At 43.9% G+C, this 22,997-nt stretch overlaps 1 protein-coding gene across 1 annotated transcript in view; it reads left to right on the top strand.

Annotated features, from left to right (window-relative positions):
* The window catches only part of prdm5 (PR domain containing 5), a 143,279-nt gene that overhangs the window by 22,508 nt on the left and 97,774 nt on the right, over positions 1 to 22,997 (top strand). Inside the window, exons 6-8 of the mRNA XM_037698353.1 lie at positions 340 to 432; positions 559 to 680; positions 6,597 to 6,676. Of these exons, the coding sequence (XP_037554281.1) occupies positions 340 to 432; positions 559 to 680; positions 6,597 to 6,676 (295 nt within the window). The remainder of the gene's footprint in view (positions 1 to 339; positions 433 to 558; positions 681 to 6,596; positions 6,677 to 22,997) is intronic.

The raw sequence follows: 22,997 nt of genomic DNA, 5'->3' as shown, positions 1-22,997 counted from the left end.
AGGGGTTCAGTCTCTTGCCCAGGGACACTTCAACATGGGACTGCTGGTGGATTCGAATCCCTAACTCTCGCATTGGAGTACAACTGCTCTAACCACTCAGCCACAGCTGCCCCCTAAAACCAAGAACAGAACAAAACAAAATGATTGCAATCTTCAGGGTGAGAGTGATGATTTATTGGCTGTGACTAAAATAGATTTCAACAAGCAAATTGCAACACTTTCTGCAATTATAATGTACTTGTTATGTACATTTTTTAGTTGAAATATTAAAAAAATGACAGATTTTTTAATAATTCAAATATGTAATTTGATTAGTTTTTATTTTGATTCTCTCTTTAGTGTTTTGCATTGTTCTGAGTCACTTGACCCATCGGGCGACTCTAAAGCTCACCAGTGCTCCCTTTGCCACAATACCTTCAGCTCCGAGTCCAGGTGACACACTGTACAGTCAAATGTACTTATTCCATAAAATACATAGTTTCACTGGACAATTTGGTTAATTTTAATTTTATAATGTAGTTTCCTCTTATTGTTTTAATCTGTCTTTCATGTGCACAGTTTTGAACAACATAAAGAAGCGTGTAAAGGAGATTCCAGGTTCATATGCAAAGCAGAGAGCTGTGGAAAAAGATTCAAAAGCAAAGATGCTCTGAAGAAACATAAAGGCAACGTTCATACAGGTGAGAATATCTGTCTTTACTTCATTTTGCATCTTTCTCTCTGATGTTTGTGAACAGTTTCTTTGTTTTACATACTTTCATTCACCGACTTATCACTTTTTAAACACCTTGTATTGAATAAATCGGCCCACTAGCGACATCAGCTCTCAAAGAACTGCAGAAACAGTGCATGACCTTGATTAGTTAAAACATTGGCAATCTTAAGACACATCTCTTCATTACTTGAGCTCTGTAATTGCTGACCTGTGTTTTCTGGGGCGGCTCACTTTGTCAGATAATTGGACTTTCAAAGCTATTTATGGTGGGATGTAGGGCAGGGAGTTTAACTTTGCACAGCCCCGGACGTGAAAAAAGTTTCAACTGGAGATAAGGATGTTTGTCTCATCCCACCTCAAGCTGTAGCTCTATTTGACCATTTTGAACCCATCACCCTATCTTCTCTAGAGCAGGTCATGTGCAGCTTGAAACCTTCTGGTTCCCCCTTTGATGTGGTACCCCCTCGACTACTAAAGGAGGCTTTTCCTACTCTAGGTCCGTCCATTCTTGCTATAGTAAACAGTAGTTTATCCACTGGTGTGGTGCCAAAATCCTTTAAACACGCTGCTGTCCAGCATCTCCTGAAAAAAAACAAACCTTGACCCCTCAGTCGTATCCAACTTCTGGCCTGTCTCCAGACTCCCATTTGTTTCTAAAATACTGGAGAAAATAGTTGAGTCCCAGTTGAAGTGCTTCCTGGAGGATCACGCCATCTTAGAGCTATTCCAATCTGGCTTTAAACCTCTCCACAGCACTGAAACTGCCTTATTGAAGGTTTTTAACGACATCTTCATATCCACAGATACCAGTGATTCTGTGCTGCTTGTCCTATTGTACCTCACAGCCGCCTTTGACACGATTGACCATGAGATCCTCATTGCTAGGTTGGAGCAGTGGGTGGGCATCACAGGGTCAGCCCTCAATTGGTTCAGATCCTACCTCGCTGACAGATCCTTTTGTGTCTCCATCAAGGATTTTAGTTCTGCAGCGACAGAGCTTAAATGGGGGGTTCCGCAGGGGTCCATCCTGGGTCCCCTCCTATTCTCTTTATACCTCCGGCCGCTTGGTGCTATTTTCCGGAAACACAACATACCCTTTCACTTCTACGCCGATGACTGTCAAATTTACTTCCCCCTAAGACACAATAGTACATGCTCTATTCAACCTCTGCAACCTCTGCTCGACTGCCTGGCTGACATCAGGGACTGGATGGCTTTAAACTTCTTAAGTTTCAATGAAAAGAAGTCTGAAGTCATGTTGTTCCCTCCCAATGACACAATCACAAACCACTGCATCGACCTCTCTACTCTATCCATCAGAAAACAAAGAGTCACTAATCTGGGAGTGATAATGGACCCTTCCCTGAAACTTAACAGTCATGTAAACATGATTGTTAAATCATGTTTCTTCCAGCTGAGGCGGCTGTCTAAACTGAAGCCCATATTGTCCAAAAATAACCTGGAGACAGTAATACATGCATTCATTACATCTAGGCTTGATTACTGAAATTCACTCCTGTTTGGTATCAGTCAGACCTCCATTGCACGACTAAAACTTGTCCAGAATGCAGCAGCCCGATTTTTAACCAGTACAGGCAAAAGAGAGCATATTACACCAGTTTTGGCCTCACTGCACTGGTTACCAGTTCACTTTCAAATCCAGTTCAAAATACTCTTGTATGTCTACAAATCACTGAACAGTTTCGCGCCCCCTCCCTCCCCCCATCTCTCTCATTCGCTACAACCGTATGTCCCACCACGTTCCCTGAGGTCAGCGGACCAATTGCTCCTCACAGTTCCAGGAACTCGTCTTAAGCGCATAGGTGACAGGGCCTTCTCTGTAGCAGAACCAAGACTTTGGAACGAGTTACCTCTGCTTGTCAGACAGGCCCCCTCCCTCTCGGTTTTCAAATCCCGTTTAAAAGCCCACTACTATTCAGTAGCTTTCAACACCAGAGGATCTGTGTTTTGAACCTGTATGCTCCACATTGGTTTGTCGACATATTTATTATCTGCATCGTTTTTATGTCTATATTCTGATTTACTTCATTTTGTATATTGCTTTGTGTGTTGTCAGTTGTTCTGCCTGTACAGCACTTTGGTTGGCCTTGTCGCTGTTTTAAGTGCTCTATAAATAAAATGGTATGGTATGGTCTAACAGGATAACAGAACTGAAGCCTGAGTTCTTATCATTTTTTAAATTAATTTATTTCTTTACTAAAATGTGGCCAGGACAACAAACGTGTGTGTGTGTATGTGTGTGTGTGTGTGTGTGTGTGTGTTGGGGAAAAGTAGATCAGACACAACAGATGTTTAGAGGGTGATAAAAGGAGATTGACACTGCTCTAAAAATGATGCAGTCACTGAATCTATGGTGATGATTAATGGTGCTGTCACAAACACTGAAACACCTTCATTATCAGTTATTTTTCTGTTTTTTTTCACTTACAGCTCAGGAATTCCTTCAGACTTGTTATTTTCATACAATAACTGTTTTTTAAGCTTATTTTCTGTCCTGTGATTCCATATCCCTATTTATTATGAATGCCATCAGGGAGTGAAAAACGCAGGTGTATGGTTATCACAGTAACCATATTGAGCCAATTTAGGACCAGTTTATACATCAAAACAATGTTGGAATTTCAGAAAGTACCTGCATTGATACCCTTCAAAATGTTTTCTGAAATATCCTGATGTATTCTCAATAATCCAGATAGAAAATTCTAAAAAAGTTAAATCTGGTCCTCTGGACTTTCAAAAAACAAAACAAAGCAAGACAACAAAAACATGTAGAAACGTTTCATCTTTCATCCAAAAGACTTCCTCAGTCTGAGGTTCTGTATTCAGCTCAGTCTTATAAATAGCAACTTCTCAGAGTGGATCAATCAGTTTGCTGCTGACAACCAAAACCAGCTGCTCACATGATCAAGAAGGGCCATCAGCCTAACGATGGATCATTAGCACCCTGATGGCTGTTTACTATTCACAGGGGGCTGAGTGATACTAGCAATAACAACATTGTAAGAGGGGGACAGTTGAACACGGAGGCCTCCACCCCTGTTCAATTATGGACGATTTCTTTTCACAAAGATGGCCTCCTTTACTCCTCTCTCAAACCATCGTTCCTCTCTATCCAGGATGCGAACATCTTCATCCCTGAACGAGTGACCGCTGGCCTGGAGATGAGTGTAGACCGCAGAGTCCTGGCCTGATGGTGTTGCTCTTCTGTGCTGGGCCATCATTTTGATTAGTGGCTATTTAGTTTCCCCGATGTAAGACGGATCACAGCCCTCCTGACACTGAACAGCATATACAATATTACTCTGTTTGTGCCAGGGGACTGGATCTTTGGGATGAACCAGTCTTTGCCGTAATGTATTTTGGGGTTTAAAAGCCACTGGGACGTTGTGTTTAGAAAATAAACATTTCAGTTTCTCTGATGCTCCAGCAACATACGGAATGACCACTGGTCTGGGTTCCTCCTTTTCACCTGATGGCTGACTGGAGTCCTGTTTGGGTTTCTTCTCTGCTTTCAGGAAGGCCCAGTTAGGATATCCACATTGCTCTAGAGCCTGTCTTGTGTGGAATTTCTCCTTCTGCCTGGCTCCTGAGTTAGTGGGGACGCTGTCTGCTCTGTGGTACAGAGTCCTGATGACTCCTAACTTGTGCTCCAAAGGGTGATGGGAGTCAAACTGCAAATACTGGTCTGTGTGGGTGGGTTTGCAGTACACCTCAGTTTGCAAATGTCCTCTATCAGAGACTGAGACCTCACAGTCCAAGAAATCCAACCTGCCATTTTTTTCATCTTGTCGTGTGAACTTGTTGTATTTATCCACAGAGTTGATGTGGTCAGTAAAATGTTGGACTTCCTGAGATTTAATTTTAACCCAGGTGTCGTCAACATACCTGAACCAATGACTTGGTGGTGTCCCTGAAAAGGACGTCAAGGCTCTCTCTTCCACCTCCTCCATGTACAGGTTGGCAACAATAGGAGAAACTGGAGACCCCATAGCACACCCATGTTTCTGCTTATAATATTGCTCCGCATATGTGAAGTAGGTTGACTGCAGGCACAGTTTCAAGAGTTGACACAGTTGTTCTGTGGAAAGCGTGGTCCTGCTGCTCAGAGTAGTGTCTGATTTTAATCTTAAACTGACCACCTCTACTGCATCATCAACATGAATGCACGTAAAGAGTGAAGTGACATCAAAAGAGACCATTGTTTCATCAGTCTCCATGATGACATCACTCACCTTATCCATAAAGTCCATGGTGTTCTGCATATGGTTTTCTGAGCTGCCAACTAAAGGGATGAGTACAGACGCCAGATATTTGGAAAGAGACTGAGTTAATCATGCTAACATTTGGTCTTAAAGGTACACCTTGTTTGTGGATTTTAGGTAAACCATACATCCTAGGTGTGTCCTCCTCTAGGTACAGTCTGTGGTACAGAATACAGTCAATAGCCTTGTCCTGCTCCAAAATTTTCAGACAATCTATCAACTTCTTCTTGTAACCACTTCCTGGATATCTTTTCAGAGGTTTATAAGTGGTTAAGTCACTAAGGAGTGTCATAACTTTCTCATGATAGTCTTTCTGGTTCAAAATCACTGTGCACCTTCCTTTGTCTGCTGAGAGAATGATGATGTTTTTGTCCTTGCTAAGAGTGGTGAGTGCATCCCTCTCCTATCTACTGATGTTGGAAGGTGGCGGTTTGGCATTGCTGAGGCAGGCTGAAACTTTGATTCTGAGTTGTTCTGCTTCACCCTCTTTAATTTTGTTGTTGCGGATGGCTGATTCTGTGGCTGTGATCATCTCCACCAAAGGAATTCTACTTGGTGCAGCCGCAAAGTTCAGTCCCCTGGCAAGAATCTCTATCTCCGGCTGGGTGAGCTGTCTGTCAGATAAATTCTTCACCCACTTTTCTGTATCCCTGTCATGTATTTGTCTACTGGAGTGTTGTTTTACACTGAATGTGTTGTTATTGGAATTGTGATGGTGTTGACAGGACTCCAGTCAGCCATCATGTGAAAAGGAGGAACCCAGACCAGTGGTCATTCCGTATGTTGCGGGAGTATCAGAGAAACTGAGATGTTTATTTTCTAAACACAATGTCCCAGTGGCTTTTAAACCCCAAAATGCATTACAACAAAGACTGGCTCATCCCAAAGATCCAGTCCCCCGGCACAAACAGAGTAATATTGTATATGCTGTTCATTGTCTGGAGGGCTATGATCAGTCTTACATCGGGAAACTAAACAGCCACTGGCCAAAATTATGGCCCAGCACAGAAGAGCAACATTATCAGGCCAGGACTCTGCGGTCTACACTCATCTCCAAGCCAGCGGTCACTCTTTCAGGGATGAAGATGTTCACATCCTGGATAGAGAGGAACGATGGTTTTAGAGAGGCGTAAAGGAGGCCATCTTTGTGAAAAGAAATCGTTCATCATTAAACAGGGGTGGAGGCCTCCGTGTTCAACTGTCCCCCTCTTACAATGTTGTTATTGCTAGTATCACTCAGCCCCCTGTGAATAGTAAACAGTCATCAGGGTGCTAATGATCCATCGTTAGGATGATGGTCCTTCTTGATCATGAGAGCAGCTGGTTTTGGTTGTCAGCAGCAAACTGGTTGATCCACTCTGAGAAGTTGCTATTTATAAGACTGAGCTGAATACAGCACCTCAGACTGTGGAAGTCTTTTGGATGAAAGCTGAAACATTTCTACATTTTTTTTTTGTTGTTTTGCTTTTTTTTTTTTTTTTTGAATGTCCAGAGGAGCAGATTTAACTTTTTTAGAAGCGTCTTCTGAAATGTTCATATTTGTTTTCTTTGCATTGTAAATAAGAGTTTTTATGTTGCATTCTTTTCTCATTTCTTAGGGAGCGCAAGAAGGAAACTTACATGCACCATTTGCAACAGGAAATGCTCCTCCTCACTGAATCTTCAGGAACACAGGAAGGTGAGCCTTGTTCATTATTGTCTATACAGCTCAGTTAATGCCAACTTTGCCTCAGATGCAGGAGGATTTGCTTGGCTTGGACCGTTTTCATTATCCATATTTACAATATCCTGATGCATGCTCAATAATCCAGGTAGAAAAATCTAAAAAAGTTAAATCTGGTCCTCTGGACATTTAAAAAAAACATTTACAATGTTGTCAATTTGGTTCTATTTCTTGTGCCCAACACACAGCTGTTCTGTGTCACATTATTTTTTGCCTTCTTGTGCTTCTGTTTTCTGCTATTCCCTCTTTATGATCAAATTGTTGCAAATTTATTCTGGGTGATACGGAGCACTGGGATGGTTTCTTTTTCATGAGATCATCCTTGTGAAATTTAAAAAACTCTATTGACAGATTGAACGATTTTACCCATGGCGTTAGGATTCTCCCTTTTTATGATGGATTACAGACTTGAACACAGCTGTGTAAATACTTCCCCCAAGAAAATGTTTAATGTAGATAAAAATTTGTACTAAAACTGTGACAATTATCCCATTTGCATTCATACTTTTGCTGCTTTAGGTCATTTGTTTTTGCATAAGTTTTCTTCAGACATTCCTCAGAGTTCTTCCTCTACCTTATAAGACTACAATTAGACTAATTATTTGCTATTAAATTAATTGTATTAATGGTGCTGACATGTATCAACTGTGATTAAACTTTTGCTATGACAGTAACCGAGTAGACAAAAAACTGTCATTTACAATACAACGATAACTGAAGCCACATTACATTTGAAACTTTTCTTTAGCTCTTGTTCCCATTTGCAGAATCTCAAAAGTTGCAGCTAGTCATGTTACACTCAGAGGTCAGAGGTCACCTTGTTCATGACATCTTTTGTCAGCTTGTCTCCAGACACCAGTCTCCATCATCGTCAATGAAACAACAAATTTGAGGATATTTACATTTAAAATGGGGTTCAATTATTCTAGTTTTAGACTCATTGCTTGTGTGCATTAAATCTGTTGTGGTGACACATGGTGGCCGCAATACCTCACTAAGACACATTAAGCTGCTTTTGACTAATCTTTTTTTTTTGTGTGCAGATGGAAATGTATTAGATAAATGTGTGAGCTGCTGCCTATTACTCTGTTCAAAACATCAAATAAAAGGTGTTCATGTTAGCTCTTTATTCAGAACAACCCTTTCACATGTAGGGGCGGCTGTGGCTGAGTGGTTAGAGCAGTTGTCCGCCAATGCAAGAGTTGGGGGTTCAAATCCACCAGCAGTCACATGCGAAAGTGTCCATGAGCAAGACACTGAACCCCTCATCGCCTCCGATGTGTGTCCAATCGGTGTATGAATGTGATAAAGCACTGATTAGTCTCTTAAGAACGATTTGTTCAATTGGCTTTGTAGAGATCTAGTAGAGTGCTGTATGAATGGGTAAATGGGTAAAAAAAAAATTAAAAAAAAATGAGGACACAGATTGTGTTGTAAATACAGCGCTTTGAGTATCTTGATCAGATAGAAAGGCGCTATATAAGTACAGTCCATTTACCATTTACATGTGTTGGGTGATGATTCAAGCCTTCACAAATAGTTTATTATACTTTGTCTCCATTTAACATTTATTAAAACTGATAATTATAAAATAATTTACTATTAAAATCTACAGTACAGATTATTCTGCAGACAATAATCCCATCAGTGTTTTCATCTTCAGACCACAAACTTTGTAACATTTACCGATAGTCACCTGGAAAATGTGGCGGACTGAACAATATAATCTCCTTCTGCTGTTAAATATCTCCCTTGTATTTTTAAAATGGAAGGATAGAATATTCCTTTTTGACCGACACATGATTTTTATGTGCTGGTTTTACCTACCCAACTGTGGAATTGTGTTTTTATCACTTAGCAGCGTTCACGCCCATGGTGGGAGACAATTTTTAGGAGTGACCCCATATGCATTCATCTCAGTCTTATCAATTAAAACCCCTCAAACATCTTGAGAAAGTTTTTTTTTTCTTATGGTACAAAATCATTCATTTGCTCCTTAATTTATACATTTATATATTATATATATATATATATATATATATAATATATATTATATATTTATATATATAGGAAGAGGGCCACCTGCATCATGAAGGACCCCACTCACCCAGCACACACACTTTTTGCCCCACTCCCCTCAGGAAGGAGGTTAAGGAGCATTAAGTGTAGAACCACTAGACTGAAGAACAGCTTCTACCCTGAGGCTGTTAGACTCATGAATCTCTAACTAGAATAATCACTGTGAAAAATCACATCATGTTGCTGCTGATCTGTTTCATGTTGCTGGTGATCTGTTTCAGTGTTGATGTGTTCATGCGTGCACATCCGCTCACACAGACTCATGTTCATGTTTGTGCTGATGTTCAATGTTTTATGTTATGAGTGCTTAGTGTATATTTAGTTGATGTTTTTCTTAGTTCATACCTTAGATGTTATTACTGGTTTTCTTTTACATTTTATTGTTGGATGTAACTGGGACCTTGTGTACATAATTTCGCTCCACCACATGTACCACATGAGGTGCGAATGACAATAAAGAATCTCTGACTCTGACTCTGATATTTTCTTGCTTGCCTTCGGCAAAGGCAGACACTTTTCCCTCCTTCTCTGTCCCTGCTTTGCTCTTTGTCCTGTGAACCTTTTTCAGAGTCTCTTTCAGCTTATCTTCCGAATTGTAATCTATGGATCTGGTCAGCTGGTCTCTCAGCGCAATTGATCAAATTTTCTCAACAAGAAGACAGGGCAAAGGAGAGCCCTCCTGCTCTGACAGAACACTAGCAGCTGGAAATACAATGGATTCCTGGGGGAAGTGGAAGATTATTTATCTCTCTATATTGTTGGTCGAGGATGCTGAAGACGTGTACATAATTGGATTTATGATAACAGGGTTTCTGCTTTTTGGAGTTGGTGGTTACCTGGCTTGTCGACAAATTCGGAAACCGTCAGCAGCTGTTCTGGCCATTGTTAAGCTACCTGGCATGGAAGGAATGTGCCGTGTGGTCAACACTCAGACTCAGATGTTGTGCGAGCAAACCTCGCTGGCAGAAAGGAATAGTTCTTGGAGAATATGGAAGCTGGACTCTGTGTATATAATCACAACTTGGCTGTTTGGAGTCGCCATGAGATGTACTAGTGAGACTCTAAAGGCAGACAGAAATTAACAGAGCTCGGCCTGACCCAAAACAAATGTCGATATCTGAATCTGTCTCCCCCGATGCTGGCCTTGGAAGGCTGATTATTTCAATTTCTCCTGGATGTTATGGAAATAAGACACTCTGCTCCCCCCACCCCTACCTGCTCCACTCCCCAAGGACGTGGACTGTGTCAGAGCTCAACCGAGCCGGCTGATAAACATTGTTCTACCTCTTATAAGGACTATGACTTAGGGGGCTCTGGACAGTGCTCACCAGGGGTTAATTTGAGCTGGATCCTGCCGGAACAAGATTCGGGAACTCTCTCAGTTTGACTGGGTGTGTTCCGGCAACTGTTTGCTTGGATCCAGAAACTCAAATCTCCACCCCTAAAATTCCAAAGTCATTGCACATTTTTATTTTGATTATTTATTAAAAATACAATGAGAGGAGACGTTGCCCTTGGCTGGCGTATCCAGTCTATGTTCCAGCTGCAGCACACGCACCAGCTCGCTCACACACTCCTGCCCAGGCTGGGAGGTATGACTAGCCATACTGGACAAAAGAAGGACGTACAGACCTGCGCACGAGACCATATGACATGCGCGCGTGACCGGATGACACGCGTGCGCAAATATATGACTCGCACAAGAGACTGAATGACCACGCACGTGCACGTATGACCTGCGCACGAGTGTGAATGAGCTGCGTGCGAGAGTGAAAGAAATTCAAGGAAAAAAAACTCAAAATGAAGTGGAAAAAGTTGTGATCCACTGTTTCTTTGTTTTTTCTTATCCTGCTTCAGTTTCAAATGCTAAAATAATAAACTTAAAATGGAAATTTTAAGTCAAAGACAAGACTTTCTAATTGATTTTATTACATTAAATAATTAATAATTATCTTCATGTCAAAAAGTTCTTCAGACTTTATGATGAGCATGCTCTAGTCTTATAAAAAAGCTCCTCCTTAAAAGGCTACTGAAGTAGTTCTTTAAAATAAGATGTTGATTATAAGATATCTTGACATCTGAAAATAAGATAAATAAGACATCTTGAAAATAAGATGTTGAGATGATTAAAATAAGATTATAATAATTATTCATGATGCTGATCTCATGCTGCTGATCATGTTGCTGTGTTCATTCGTCCTCATCTGGTCACACAATTTGTACCGTCTACCCAAGATAATTTATATATATATATAAGTATATACTCCTCCTTGAATCGCCACCTTATTGTGGTGGAGGAGTTTGTGCACCTGCATGATCCTAGGAGCTATGCTGTCGGAGGCAATTATAACTGCCTAATTGTATAATTGATAGGGTCTCCCAAGGCAGATTGTTCCTACGTGACAGGCAAGACAAAGAGCGATTCAGACGATTTTTATGGACATGACACAGCAAGGAACTGTGTGTCCCTTGCCTGGATGTGGGTTACTGGGGCCCCACCCTGGAGCCACGGCTTGGGGAAGGGCTCATCGGCGAGCGCCTGGTGATCGGGTCTCTACCCATGGGGCCCGGTCAGGTTCAGCCCGAAGGAGCAGCATGGGTTTGCCTTCCTGTGGACCCACCACCTGCAGGAAGGGCCATAAAAGTCAGGTGCATGATGCTATGGGCAGTAGCCGAAGGCACCTTGCTCTGACCGTGGCTTACCAAAGCTGGCTCTTGGGACATGGAATGTGACCTCTCTCGTGGGGAAGGAGCCTGAGCTTGTGCGCGAGGTTGAGAGGTATCGACTAGATATAGTTGGGCTCACCTCAACACACAGCATGGGCCCTGGACCGATCTCTTTGAGGGGGGCTGGACCTTATTCCACTCTGGAGTTGCCCATGGTGAGAGGTGTCAAGCTTGTGTGGATCTACTTGTAGTCCCCCGACTTGGTGCCTGTGTGTTGGAGTTTTCCCCGGTAGATGAGAGGGTGGCTTCCCTTCGCCTTCGGGTGGGGGGATGGGCTCTGACTGTTGTCTGTGCTTATGCACCGAACGACAGTTCAGAGTATCCGGCCTTCTTGGAGTCCTTAGCAGGGATGTTGGAAGGTGCACCAGCTGGGGACTCCTTTATTCTGCTGGGGGACTTCAATGCCCACGTGGGTAATGACAGTGTGACCTGGAGGTGCGTGATTGGGAGGGACGGTCTCTCTGATCTGAACCTGAGGGGTGTTCTGTTATTGGACTTCTGTACTAGTCATAGTTTGTCCATCACAAATATCATGTTATCATATCATGAAATATCATGAACATAAGGGTGTCCATATGTGCACTTGGCACCAGGACGCCCTAGGTCATAGATCGATGATAGACTTCATAATCATGTCATCTGATTTGTGGCCATTTGTTTTGGCCACTCAGGTGAAGAGAGGAGCTAAGCTGTCAACTGATCACCACCTGGCAATGAGTTGGATCAGATGGCGAGGGAAGATGCCGGCCAGACCCAGTAAATGGTAAATGCTAAATGGACTGTACTTATATAGCACCTTTCTATCTGATCAAGATACTCAAAGTGCTTTACACTACAATCTGTGTCCTCATTTATCTATTCATACAGCACTCTACTAGATCTCTACAAAGCTAATTGAACAAATCATCCTAGAGACTAATCAGTGCTTTATCACATTCATACACCGATGGGACATACATCGGAGGCATCGAGGGGTTCAGTGTCTTGCCCAAGGACACTTTGACGTGACTGCTGGTGGATTTGAACCCCCAACTCTTGCATTGGAGGATGACTGCTCTAACCACTCAACCTTCAACTCGCACCTCTGGGAGAGCTTTAACCGCATCCCAGCTGAGATGGGGGACATTGAGTCTAAGTGGACCATGTTGCAGCTGAGGAGTACCGGAGGGCCAAGCGGTCCGCAGCCTTGGCTGTTTCTGAGGCAAAAGCTCGAATGTGGGAGGAGTTTGGTTATACCTTGGATAGAGACTCTCGGTTGGCTCCGAGGAGATTCTGGCAAACCATCAGACGGCTGAGGAGGGGAAAGCAGCACTTTACTAACACTGTATTCAGTGAAGGTGGGCTGCCGTTGACATCAACCAGTGATGTCGTCGGGAGGTGGAAGGAATACTTCTCGGACCTTCTCAATCCCACCAGCATGTCTTCCATGGAGGAATCTGAGTCGGGGGACTTTTGGGTTGATCCATCCATAACTGTGGCTGCGGTTGCCGAGGTAGTTAAAAAGCTCTGAGGCGTGGATGAGATTCACTCTGATTCCCTTAAGGCTCTGGATGTTGTGGGGCTGTCTTGGTTGACACACCTTTGCAATGTCACGTGTACATCAGGGGACATCCTGAACTCGGTTCAGGAACCGTAAATTCAGAGGAGGTGGAGGAAACGCGTACAGAAGCGTTTTGGGCCATGGGCTGTGGGCAAACGCATCCACTCCCAGCGGTGGTTCATCTCGCGGGCTCAGAGAAAACCATAGTTGACACTGAGCGTTTTCTCATGTCGCAAATAGGTCCACAGCTGCTTTGCCAAATTTCTGCCACGTCTGAGTCATCAGGTCTGGATTGAGAGTCCAGTCCCCGTGACGTGGACCGCCCCTGGACATCACATCTGCCCCTTTGTTCAGAACACCGGGTATATAAACTGCTCTGATAGAGAGCAGATTTTGGTGAGCCCAACACAGTAGCTTTCGCGCAATGTGTAACATCTGGGCTGAGCGCACACACCCCTGCCGGTTTATGTATGCAGCAGTCCCCTTGTTGTCTGTGTGAATCAAAACGTGCTGATTCTGCAGCACAGGAGCAAAATGTTGAATCACGTTCAGCACCGTGTGACACTCCAAAACATTTATGTGGGCTGATGTGTGATGGGGCCAAAGCGCCCCCTACTGCTTGAGATAGGCATGTCCCCCCCCCCCCGCCTGACAGCAACGTTCTGTGAAGACTGGCATGTGTGATGTGGGTCTGCTGACGGGGACTCCCTCCGACAGAACAAGGGTGTTTCCCCAGTGTCGGAGGTCTGCCCTCACTGAGGGAGGAACAGTGATCATCTGTCTCGTTTGTTTTACTGGGTCCACACACAGATGCGTAAACCACCTCTGGAGGCGTCTCATGTGTAATAAACCCAGTGGGACCACTGTGTGAGCTGATGACATCGTTCCTAACAGCTTCATGATGGAAACAGCTGTTACTACTCTGCCAGGTCTTACGTGGCAGAGCTGGTCTTCCATAGTGTCGATTCTCGTTTGTGATAAATGAGCCCTCATGGTGGTTGAGTTTAGCTCCACTCCCAGATAAACAGTTGTCTGGGTCGGGAAAATCGAGCTTTTCTTCCAATTTATGGCAAAACCCAGATTTAACATGTGTGATGTCAACACCTGAGCCTGCATCACTGCTTCCTGTCTGGAGCGTGACAGTAGCAGCAGGTCGTCCAGGTAAAACAAAACTCTCATCCCTGCTCTGTGTAACGGATGCAGGGCTGTCTCCACACACTTTGAGAAGGTACGAGGCACGAGAGAATAACCGAATGGCAGCCTGTTGTACTGATACTTCATCCCTTGAAAGGAGAAATGCAGGAATTTCCTGTGTTTTGGGATGATCGGTATGTGAAAATAAGCATCTTTCAGGTCGACGGAAACAAACCAGTCGTTTCTCTGGATGTTGTCCAACAGCTGTCTGGTTGTCAACATGTGAAACGGTCTGTCCATGATCACCTTGTTGAGAACTCACAGATCCAAAATGGGTCTCGTTCCTCCGGTCCGTTTGGGAACCAGGAAGTAACGTGAGTAAAGCCCTGTGTTTTCCTCTCCGTTGGGAACTCTGGAGATTACTTCTTTTATCAGAAGCTCTTGGACTTCTGCATTTAGGGATGAGATTTTGTCTGGTGATGACAGGACCGTCTCTAAAATTCCTCCGAACAGAGGGGGTCGGGTTGCAAATTGCAACGTGTAACCTTTGCATAACAACCTGGCCATCCATCTGTCTGGCGAGCATGTTTTTAGCCACTCCGCATAACGTTCGTGGAGTGGACATGTGTTTAAGTGATTCATCATGTTTTGTACGGATGTCATCCAGTCCGCCGCCTCAACCGCCGTCATGTGTCGCGGGAATGTTTTCGCGTGACCCAAGGTGAGGCTTCCTCGAAAGGGCTCTGAACGCACCTGTGTGCTGCGTTCGGACCGCGGACCAACCTTCATGTCCAGGTGGGCCGGTGTGTGTTGAGGCGAAGCGTGTGATAGCTGATGACGCCGTGCGTTTGACATCACTGTGGTAAAACGCATGTCGCTCCTGCTGCGTGCGGTGTCCTGCGCTGGGTTCGCTTTGAGATCTCGCATCTATGCCGCCATGAGCGGGCGAACGCTGAGAAGCGGAGAGCACGACTGCATCTACGTCGTGCTGTTTGAATGAAGGCTGCGAACCCCGCAGGAGCACATGTTTTCTCTGGTGGGATGCGCGCCGCTCTCGCTGGAGGCGAGACTCGTCACTAGGTTTGCTCAGCTGTCTCACACTTATGCTGCCGTGAGCGGCCAATCGCTGAGACGTGGTGGGTGAAATCTGCCCGCACCGCGGCGGCACGCATTTGCTTCGGTGAGGCGTGTGTCGCTCTTGCTGAGAACGAGGGCCTTCACCGGACCTGACCTGCAGTCCCACTTTTATGCCGATGTGAGCCGTTGAGCGCCGGGGAGCTGTGTGTGCACCATCATCAACGCAACGCCATTTGGGTGAAGGCTGTTTGCGTCGCGTGAGTGCGCATTTGACACCGCTTGGGTGAGGATCGTGCAGCTCGGGTTGACAACGAGTTATTTCGATTACCATTGTGACGTGTGAGCGTCTTGTCATGTCTTGGAGCAACGGTGAGTTTAAAAAACCCTTATTAAAGACACCATCTCGTTATGTGTGGAGGATGTGTGCGCAGCCGCTGTGAGTCCATTCGAGCTTACAGAATGGCTAGAAACAGACACTTGATCATTGAATGATGTTTTATTCAACATTTGTGTCATATTTACACACACCCTCCGTAGACCATCATTTTTAATCTTTTCTCCCATGAGCTCTCGGATTCGTTGGCCCAGGGCGCCGTCTGCTGGGGATCTCTGGAAAAACGTTGGACACTCTGTTGCTGGGATGAAGAGGGCCGTTCTCTGGCAGACGGGGCTGAAGCTCAGCTAGATGGCCGTGGAATCGTCTTGCCACTGGCTCATTTCGTGTGGAGGGTGTGAGAGAGAGCCACTGTCAGATCATCTGAGCTGACAGACAGGTTAAAAATAGACACTTTCATCATAAAATGATGTTTTACTCCAAACTTGTGTCACCTACACACATTCTCTGCCAAAACCGTCATTTGCGCTGCGATTTGTTATCCTAGAGCCCCATCTGTTGGCAGTCTCAGGGAAACGCTGAAAACTCCGTCCTCCGGCTGCAGTGCGGGCCGGCAGACAGCAAAGAGGCACTTTGGGATGACGTCAGCTGCCCTGCAGACGGAGCGTTTGTCCCCTTCCGCATCTGAACATGTACGCCAACAGCGTAACTTGTTGTTCGCTGCGGCCGTCTGGAATGTATGCTGGTGAGCTCAGTCGGAGATCAGTATCACCGTCTGGGTTACGCTAACTGGAGGCGCGGGACAAACGATGAAGCCTCTGTCAGGCTCGGCTCCAGGGGGCACTGAGGGAAAAAACCGCTTGGTGAAAACCCCTCTGCTCTGGTGATGGGCGCGGGCTGTGGAGACCAGCCCCCCAATCTATCAGGAAAGCTGGGTGTGGCCTCGTCCCGTAGGACGTCCTGTTGGGAAAAACGAGGCCAGATGGGGTCAGGACGGTGAGCCGGAAAGGAGCCTAGAAAAAGAACCCTCCAGCCGGATCATCCGAACTGGCGGGAAAGGCGCGGGACGTAAAAAAGGTCCCTTCATGTCAGCCAGTCCTAGGTTACGCGGGCAACCCCAGAGGGTGCCGTCGGCCGGGAGCGGTGTGATTGCCGATGCGAAACGAGGTGGGATGAGGTGAGCATTCGCTCAGTCCCCCTCTACCGACACTACGCTCTCCAGGAGGGAATGAGCCACGGGGGGCGCTGCTGATGCTGCCTGTCCCGGAGAAACCATCCGATTTGCTCCGAGGGTCGGCTATAAGAGGAAAATTACAAATAAGATGACGTTGTCCAGCGTGTAGCGACCTGTCACTGAGAAATACTCCTCAGCACTTACTCGCTCAAGAAAAATGGGAGCCGATTACCCACTCAACGTAATTTATACGGACTGGGTGGGGCCCACACAGCAGGTGGGCGTGGACTAAATTTTTCAGTGTAATGCTTCGCATAACGGGATAAACCCATCAGCGACAGCCTTAAAGGGCAAAGCTTATACGAAATAGAACATGTTTATTTTTATTCCTAGCTTTAAAGTGGATATTAAAGTGATTAATTTAAGTGATTGTTTAAAGTTATTTTATATTTTTTCAAATAAGGGGCAGATATAAGATTTCTTTTTTCTTTCTGCACTCTTTTCATTCAATGTCTTCTTTTTGATGATTTTTTTTTTATTTTGTTTCTTTTAAATGAATGAATGAATAAATGAATTAAATTAATTAAAATGTTAAATGGCTTCAAACACCTGCTAAGTTCATGGCATAAACCAACAGACATGTTCCTGTTTTTAGTATTTTACATCACTTTATAATGTATCTGTTTTTTGTTTTTAATATATTTTTCAAATCATGTTTTTTTATGATTGTCTACTGTTGTACTGATAAATATCTCCTAGATGGTAAACTACAGGTCCTTCTCCCAAAAATTAGCATATTGTGTTAAAGGTCATTATTTTCCACAATGTAATGATAAAAATGAAACTTTCATATATTTCAGATTCATTTCACACCAACTGAAATATTTCAGGTCTTTTATTATTTTAATACTGATGATTATGGCATACAGCTCATGAAAACACAAAATGACTGTCTCAAAAAATTAGCATATCATGAAAAGGTTCTCTAAACAGGCTATTAACCTAACCATCTGAATCAACGACGTAACTCTAAACACCTGCAAAAGATTCCTGAGGCTTTTAAAAACTCCCAGCCTTGTTCATTACTCAAAACCGCAATCATGGGTAAGACTGCCGACCTGACTGCTGTCCAGAAGGCCATCATTGACACCCTCAAGCAAGAGGGTAAGACACAGAAAGAAATTGCTGAACGAATAGGCTGTTCCCAGAGTGCTGTATCAAGGCACCTCAGTGGGAAGTCTGTGGGAAGGGAAAAGTGTGGCAGAAAACGCTGCACAACGAGAAGAGGTGACCGGACCCTGAGTAGGATTGTGGAGAAGGGCCGATTCCAGACCTTGGGGGACCTGCGAAAGCAGTGGACTGAATCTGGAGTAGAAACATCCAGAGCCACCATGCACAGGCATGTGCAGGAAATGGGCTACAGGTGCCGCATTCCCCAGGTCAAGCCAATCTTGAACAAGAGACTGCGTCAGAAGCATCTCGCCTGGGACTGCTGCTGAGTGGTCCAAAGTTATGTTCTCTGATTACAGTAAATTTTGCATTTCCTTTGGAAATCAAGGTCCCAGAGTCTGGAGGAAGAGAGGAGACACAGAATTCACATTGCTTGAGGTCCAGTGTCAAGTTTCCACAGTCACTGGGGTGCCATGTCATCTGCTGGTGTTGGTCCACTGTGTTTTATCAAGCGCAGGGGCAATGCAGCTAGCTATCAGGAGATTTTGGAGCACTTCATGCTTCCATCTGCTGAAAAGCTTTATGGAGATGAAGATTTCATTTTTCAGCACGACCTGGCACCTGCTCACAGTGCCAAAACCACTGGTAAATGGTTTACTGACCATGGTATTACTGTGCTCAATTGGCCTGCCAACTCTCCTGACCTGAACCCCATAGAGAACCTGTGGGATATTGTGAAGAGAAAGTTGAGAGATGCAAGACCCAACACTCTGGATGAGCTTAAGGCCGCTATCGAAGCATCCTGGACCTCCATAACACCTCAGCAGTGCCACAGGCTGATTGCCTCCATGCCACGCCGCATTGAAGCAGTCATTCATGCAAAAGGATTCCTGACCAAGTATTGAGTGCATAACTGAACATGATTATTTGAAGGTTGGCGTTTTTTGTATTAAAAACACTTGTCTTTCATTGGTGGGATGAAATATGCAAATTTTTTGGGACAGGCATTTTGGGTTTTCATGAGCTGTATGGCATAATCATCAGTATTAAAACAATAAAAGACCTGAAATATTTCAGTTGGTGTGCAATGAATCTGAAATATTTGAAAGTTTCATTTTTATCATTACATTATGGAAAATAATGACCTTTATCACAATATGCTATTTTTTTGAGAAGGACCTGTATATCTTGGCTGCAAGTATCAAGCTGTGAAATCCTTAGTTTTCTACAACTGATAGTGGTTGGTCATTAATTAGGATGAAGTTTAGCAACTTCTCTGTAAACATTTGAGCTCCAGGGCTTCAGCAATGTCTTCTTCTTGTTCAATCCACAGCAAGCAGCCTGATTTGGGGCAGCCGCGCTCAGTCTGTCCCTCCTCAGAGACGGGCAGATTGAGCGGGGCAGATTGGACGCGGCTGGGCGGGGTCGATTCGCCTCTTTCGGGTTCAGCGAGAGTATTGCCCCGCTGAAGACACGGAGCTCTAATGTCCAACGTAAAACTAACTTTATCGCAGTTTAATGTGGCGCTATGGCTCTGCAGATATTGCACGTTGTTGTCTTGTTTTGTGGTGTTTCTAGTGTAAAATACTTCCACACAGCGGACATGTTTCGATGAAAAGTTTGTTAGCTGTTAGCAACAGTGCTGCTAACTCAGTCTTTACGTTGTAGCTGGCTGCAAACTATGAACTGGATTTCCTAAATGTGAGGCGGGTCTTATTACTCTGGGTTCATGAGACAAGCTGCCGCTCAGGAAATCCATTCCATAGTTTGAAGCCAACGTGCGGCGCAACCACAGACATGCATCATGGATATGAAATATCAGCACGTGGATCGGAAAAATCCGATATGTAAATTATGCTGGTATCGGAGGCCGATACCGATACTGGATCGGATCGGCCCCATCCGTAATTAGAACTGGAGGCCAGATTAATGCCATCTAAGGAGGGAGAAAGACTGAAAAATTAATTCCTAAGGTGCTCAGGTCCAAAACCCAAAACCTCAGTTTTGTCTGTGTTCAAAAGGAGAAAGTTAAGTGTCATCCAGGTTTTTATGTCTTTAAGACATGCTTGTAGTCTAAGTAGCTGATTGGATTCATTGGGTTTAATGGACACATATAATTGTGTGTCATCAGCATAACAATGAAAATTTATCCCATGCTGTTTAATAATTTTACCTAATGGAAACGTATATAAAGTAAAGAGTATTGGCCCAAGCACTGAGCCCTGAGGAACTCCATGACTAACTTTAGTATATGAAGATTTATTATTTACATTTACAAACTGGAATCTATCAGATAGATATGATTTAAACCATTTTAGAGCTGTTCCTGTAATCCCAATATCATATTCAAGCCTCTGTAGTAAAATATTGTGATCAAATGTATCAAATGCAGCACTGAGGTCTAACAGGACCAGTATAGACACAAGTCCATTGTCTGAGGCCATGAGAATATCATTAGTGACTTTTACTAGTGCTGTTTCTGTGCTATGATGAGCTCTAAACAATTCAATTAGATTTAAAAATACTTTATTAATCCCAGAGGGAAATTATTTTGTTGTTGTAACTCGTTATCCTCATTTCATTAAGAGATGTTATAGATGCTGTAGGCAGGAAGGATCACTTGTAAAGGTCCATCTCACAGTGGATCCTAAGAAACTGGCTGCAGATGCCGTCCGATCCGTCCACCCAGACTCGGCTGGCCTCTTGGTTCCCCTGGACTGTAGGACCGCTTGAATGCTGGGCAGAACTCCTCCCAGAGCGATGGCCACTCCTCCCATAAGTCTGCCGAGCTCCTCCTTGCTGCGGACAGCCAACTGTAGGTGCTGAAGGACGATCCTGTTCTTCCGCTGTCATGAGCCGTGTTTCCTGCTAGTTCCAGAATCTCAGTGGTCAGGCACTCGAGCACAGCTGGCAGGTAGATGAGAATGCGTCCATAGAACATCCTTTTCAACTCATTTGAGAGTTGGGGCCATAGTTGAGATATTATTTGAGCTTTTGAGATGTTAATCAGCTGCTGTTGTTGTAGAAAATTGCCTTGTTGTCATGGTTACGCATCATAACAAATGTCCAAAACTAAAAAAAGTTTCAGTAAAATCCTTCCAGCTGCACAGCATTCGATACCAGAGAAAACAATCATCCAAAAAATGTGACTTACATCCAGAAAAAGAGGAATTAAACTTTCCAAAAGCAAAATCTCAGAATGAAAGTAACAGAGCTGCTCCAACATGCAGCCACCTTGAGCGGCGCAATTCTAGAAAATTCTAGAACCCTGACTGAAACTCTTCAAACAGAGTATTTCTTTGTAGATGTTCACTCAACTGACCTGCAACTATTTTCTCTAGAATTTTTTAGATGAAAGTTAGGTTAGATATAGGTCTATAGTTGGCCAGAATTTCTGAATCAAGGTCAGACTTCTTAAGTAAAGGTTTAATTACAGCAACCTTAAAGTGCTGTGGTACATAACCATTCATTAAAGACAAATTAAGTACTTTGTAGATCCGAAATGTGGACATTAATTAGGGGAAATTCCTCTTTAAACAGTCTGGTTGGGATGGGATCTAGCAGACATGTGGATGGTTTGGATGAGGTTATTATTTTTGACAATTCAGAGAGCTCAACAGGACAAAAACTGTCCAAACATAAATCAGGCTCTAATGAAATTTTTAAAGTTGTCTCATTTGACAGATAGTAGAAGCAAGGATGGTTTGAATTTTTTCTCTAATTGAAATAATTTTATTTATAAAGAATCTCATGAAGTCATCACTACTTATAGTTGTAGAGATACATGGTTCAACAGAAATGAGACTTTTAATTAGTCTAGCAATATTACTAAACAGAAACCTAGGGTTATTTTTATTCTCCCCGATTAAAGATGAGTTATATAAAGTTCTAGCTTTACAGAGACCTTTTTTATATGTTAGCAGACTATCTTTCCAAGTTAAATAAAATTCTTCAACATTTTTTTTTTTTCATTTAGCCTTTATTTATCCAGGTTAGTCTCATTGAGCCACGAGAACTCATTTTCAAGAGAGACCTGTTTTTTTAGGGAGCACATGGTGGGGGTTAAGGGCCTTGCTCATGGGCCCAGAGTGGGGCGAATGAGGGTGGGGGCAAGTGTGGGTGTTTCACCTACCCCACCCACAATTTTTGATGTTGTCGGGGCCGGGGCGTGAACCGGCGATCTTCGGATCACAAGCCCACCTCTCTAACCTCTGCGCCACCACTCCCCAATTAGTAGAGCGCCATTTTCTCTCCTGGTTTCTAGATGCCTGCTTTAAAGTACGTAACTCAGAATTGAACCAAGGAGCCAGTTTTCTCTGATTGATTACTTTCTTTTTCAGTGGAGCAATTTTATCAAGTGAAGTTTGCATTGAAGTTGTAAGATGATCAACTAGATGATCTAAGTCACTGTTCTCTGATGCATTACTCTGCAAGATAGAGGAAAACATTGATGAAAGAGATTGTTTAAATTTGGTTACAGCATTTTCTGATAAGCACCTGCTAAGATGAAATGTACTCTCAGTGACTGTGTAGTCATTTAATGTAAACTCAAAGGTTATTAAAAAATGGTCAGACAGAATAGGATCGGGTAAGTTCGTGTCAGCTCAGATTGGCTCGTGTGTCGTTGCGTTTCCATTTACACTTCTGGACCCGGGCTGTAGGCGGGGACCAGAATCCAATTCGTCTTACCACCTGGTGGCGGTAGTGCTCCCTTAAGCTATTTACTAGCCATCACTAAACGTATTAAAAGAAGAACACCGTGAAGGCTTTGTCACACGATGTTGTGGAAGAGATGTCATGCTCTAATGGAGTACCTCACGAGCATCCATCCATCCATTTTCTTTACCCGCTTATTCCATTTTGGGTCATGGGGGTCGCTGGTGCCCATGTCCAGCAATCACTGTGCGAGGGGCGGGGTACACCCTGGACGGGTCGCAAGTCCATCACAGGGCCACATAGAGACAAACGAGACAAACAACCATTCACTCTCTCACTCACACCTAGGGACAATTTAGAGTTACCAATCAGCCTAACATGCATG

Source organism: Nematolebias whitei, chromosome 3 (genome assembly GCF_014905685.2).
Source record: "Nematolebias whitei isolate Nwh7 chromosome 3, NemWhi1, whole genome shotgun sequence".
Lineage (NCBI taxonomy): Eukaryota > Metazoa > Chordata > Actinopteri > Cyprinodontiformes > Rivulidae > Nematolebias > Nematolebias whitei.
The sequence above is the reverse complement of the archived record's forward strand: the minus strand, read 5'-3'. Positions and strand labels throughout refer to the sequence as shown.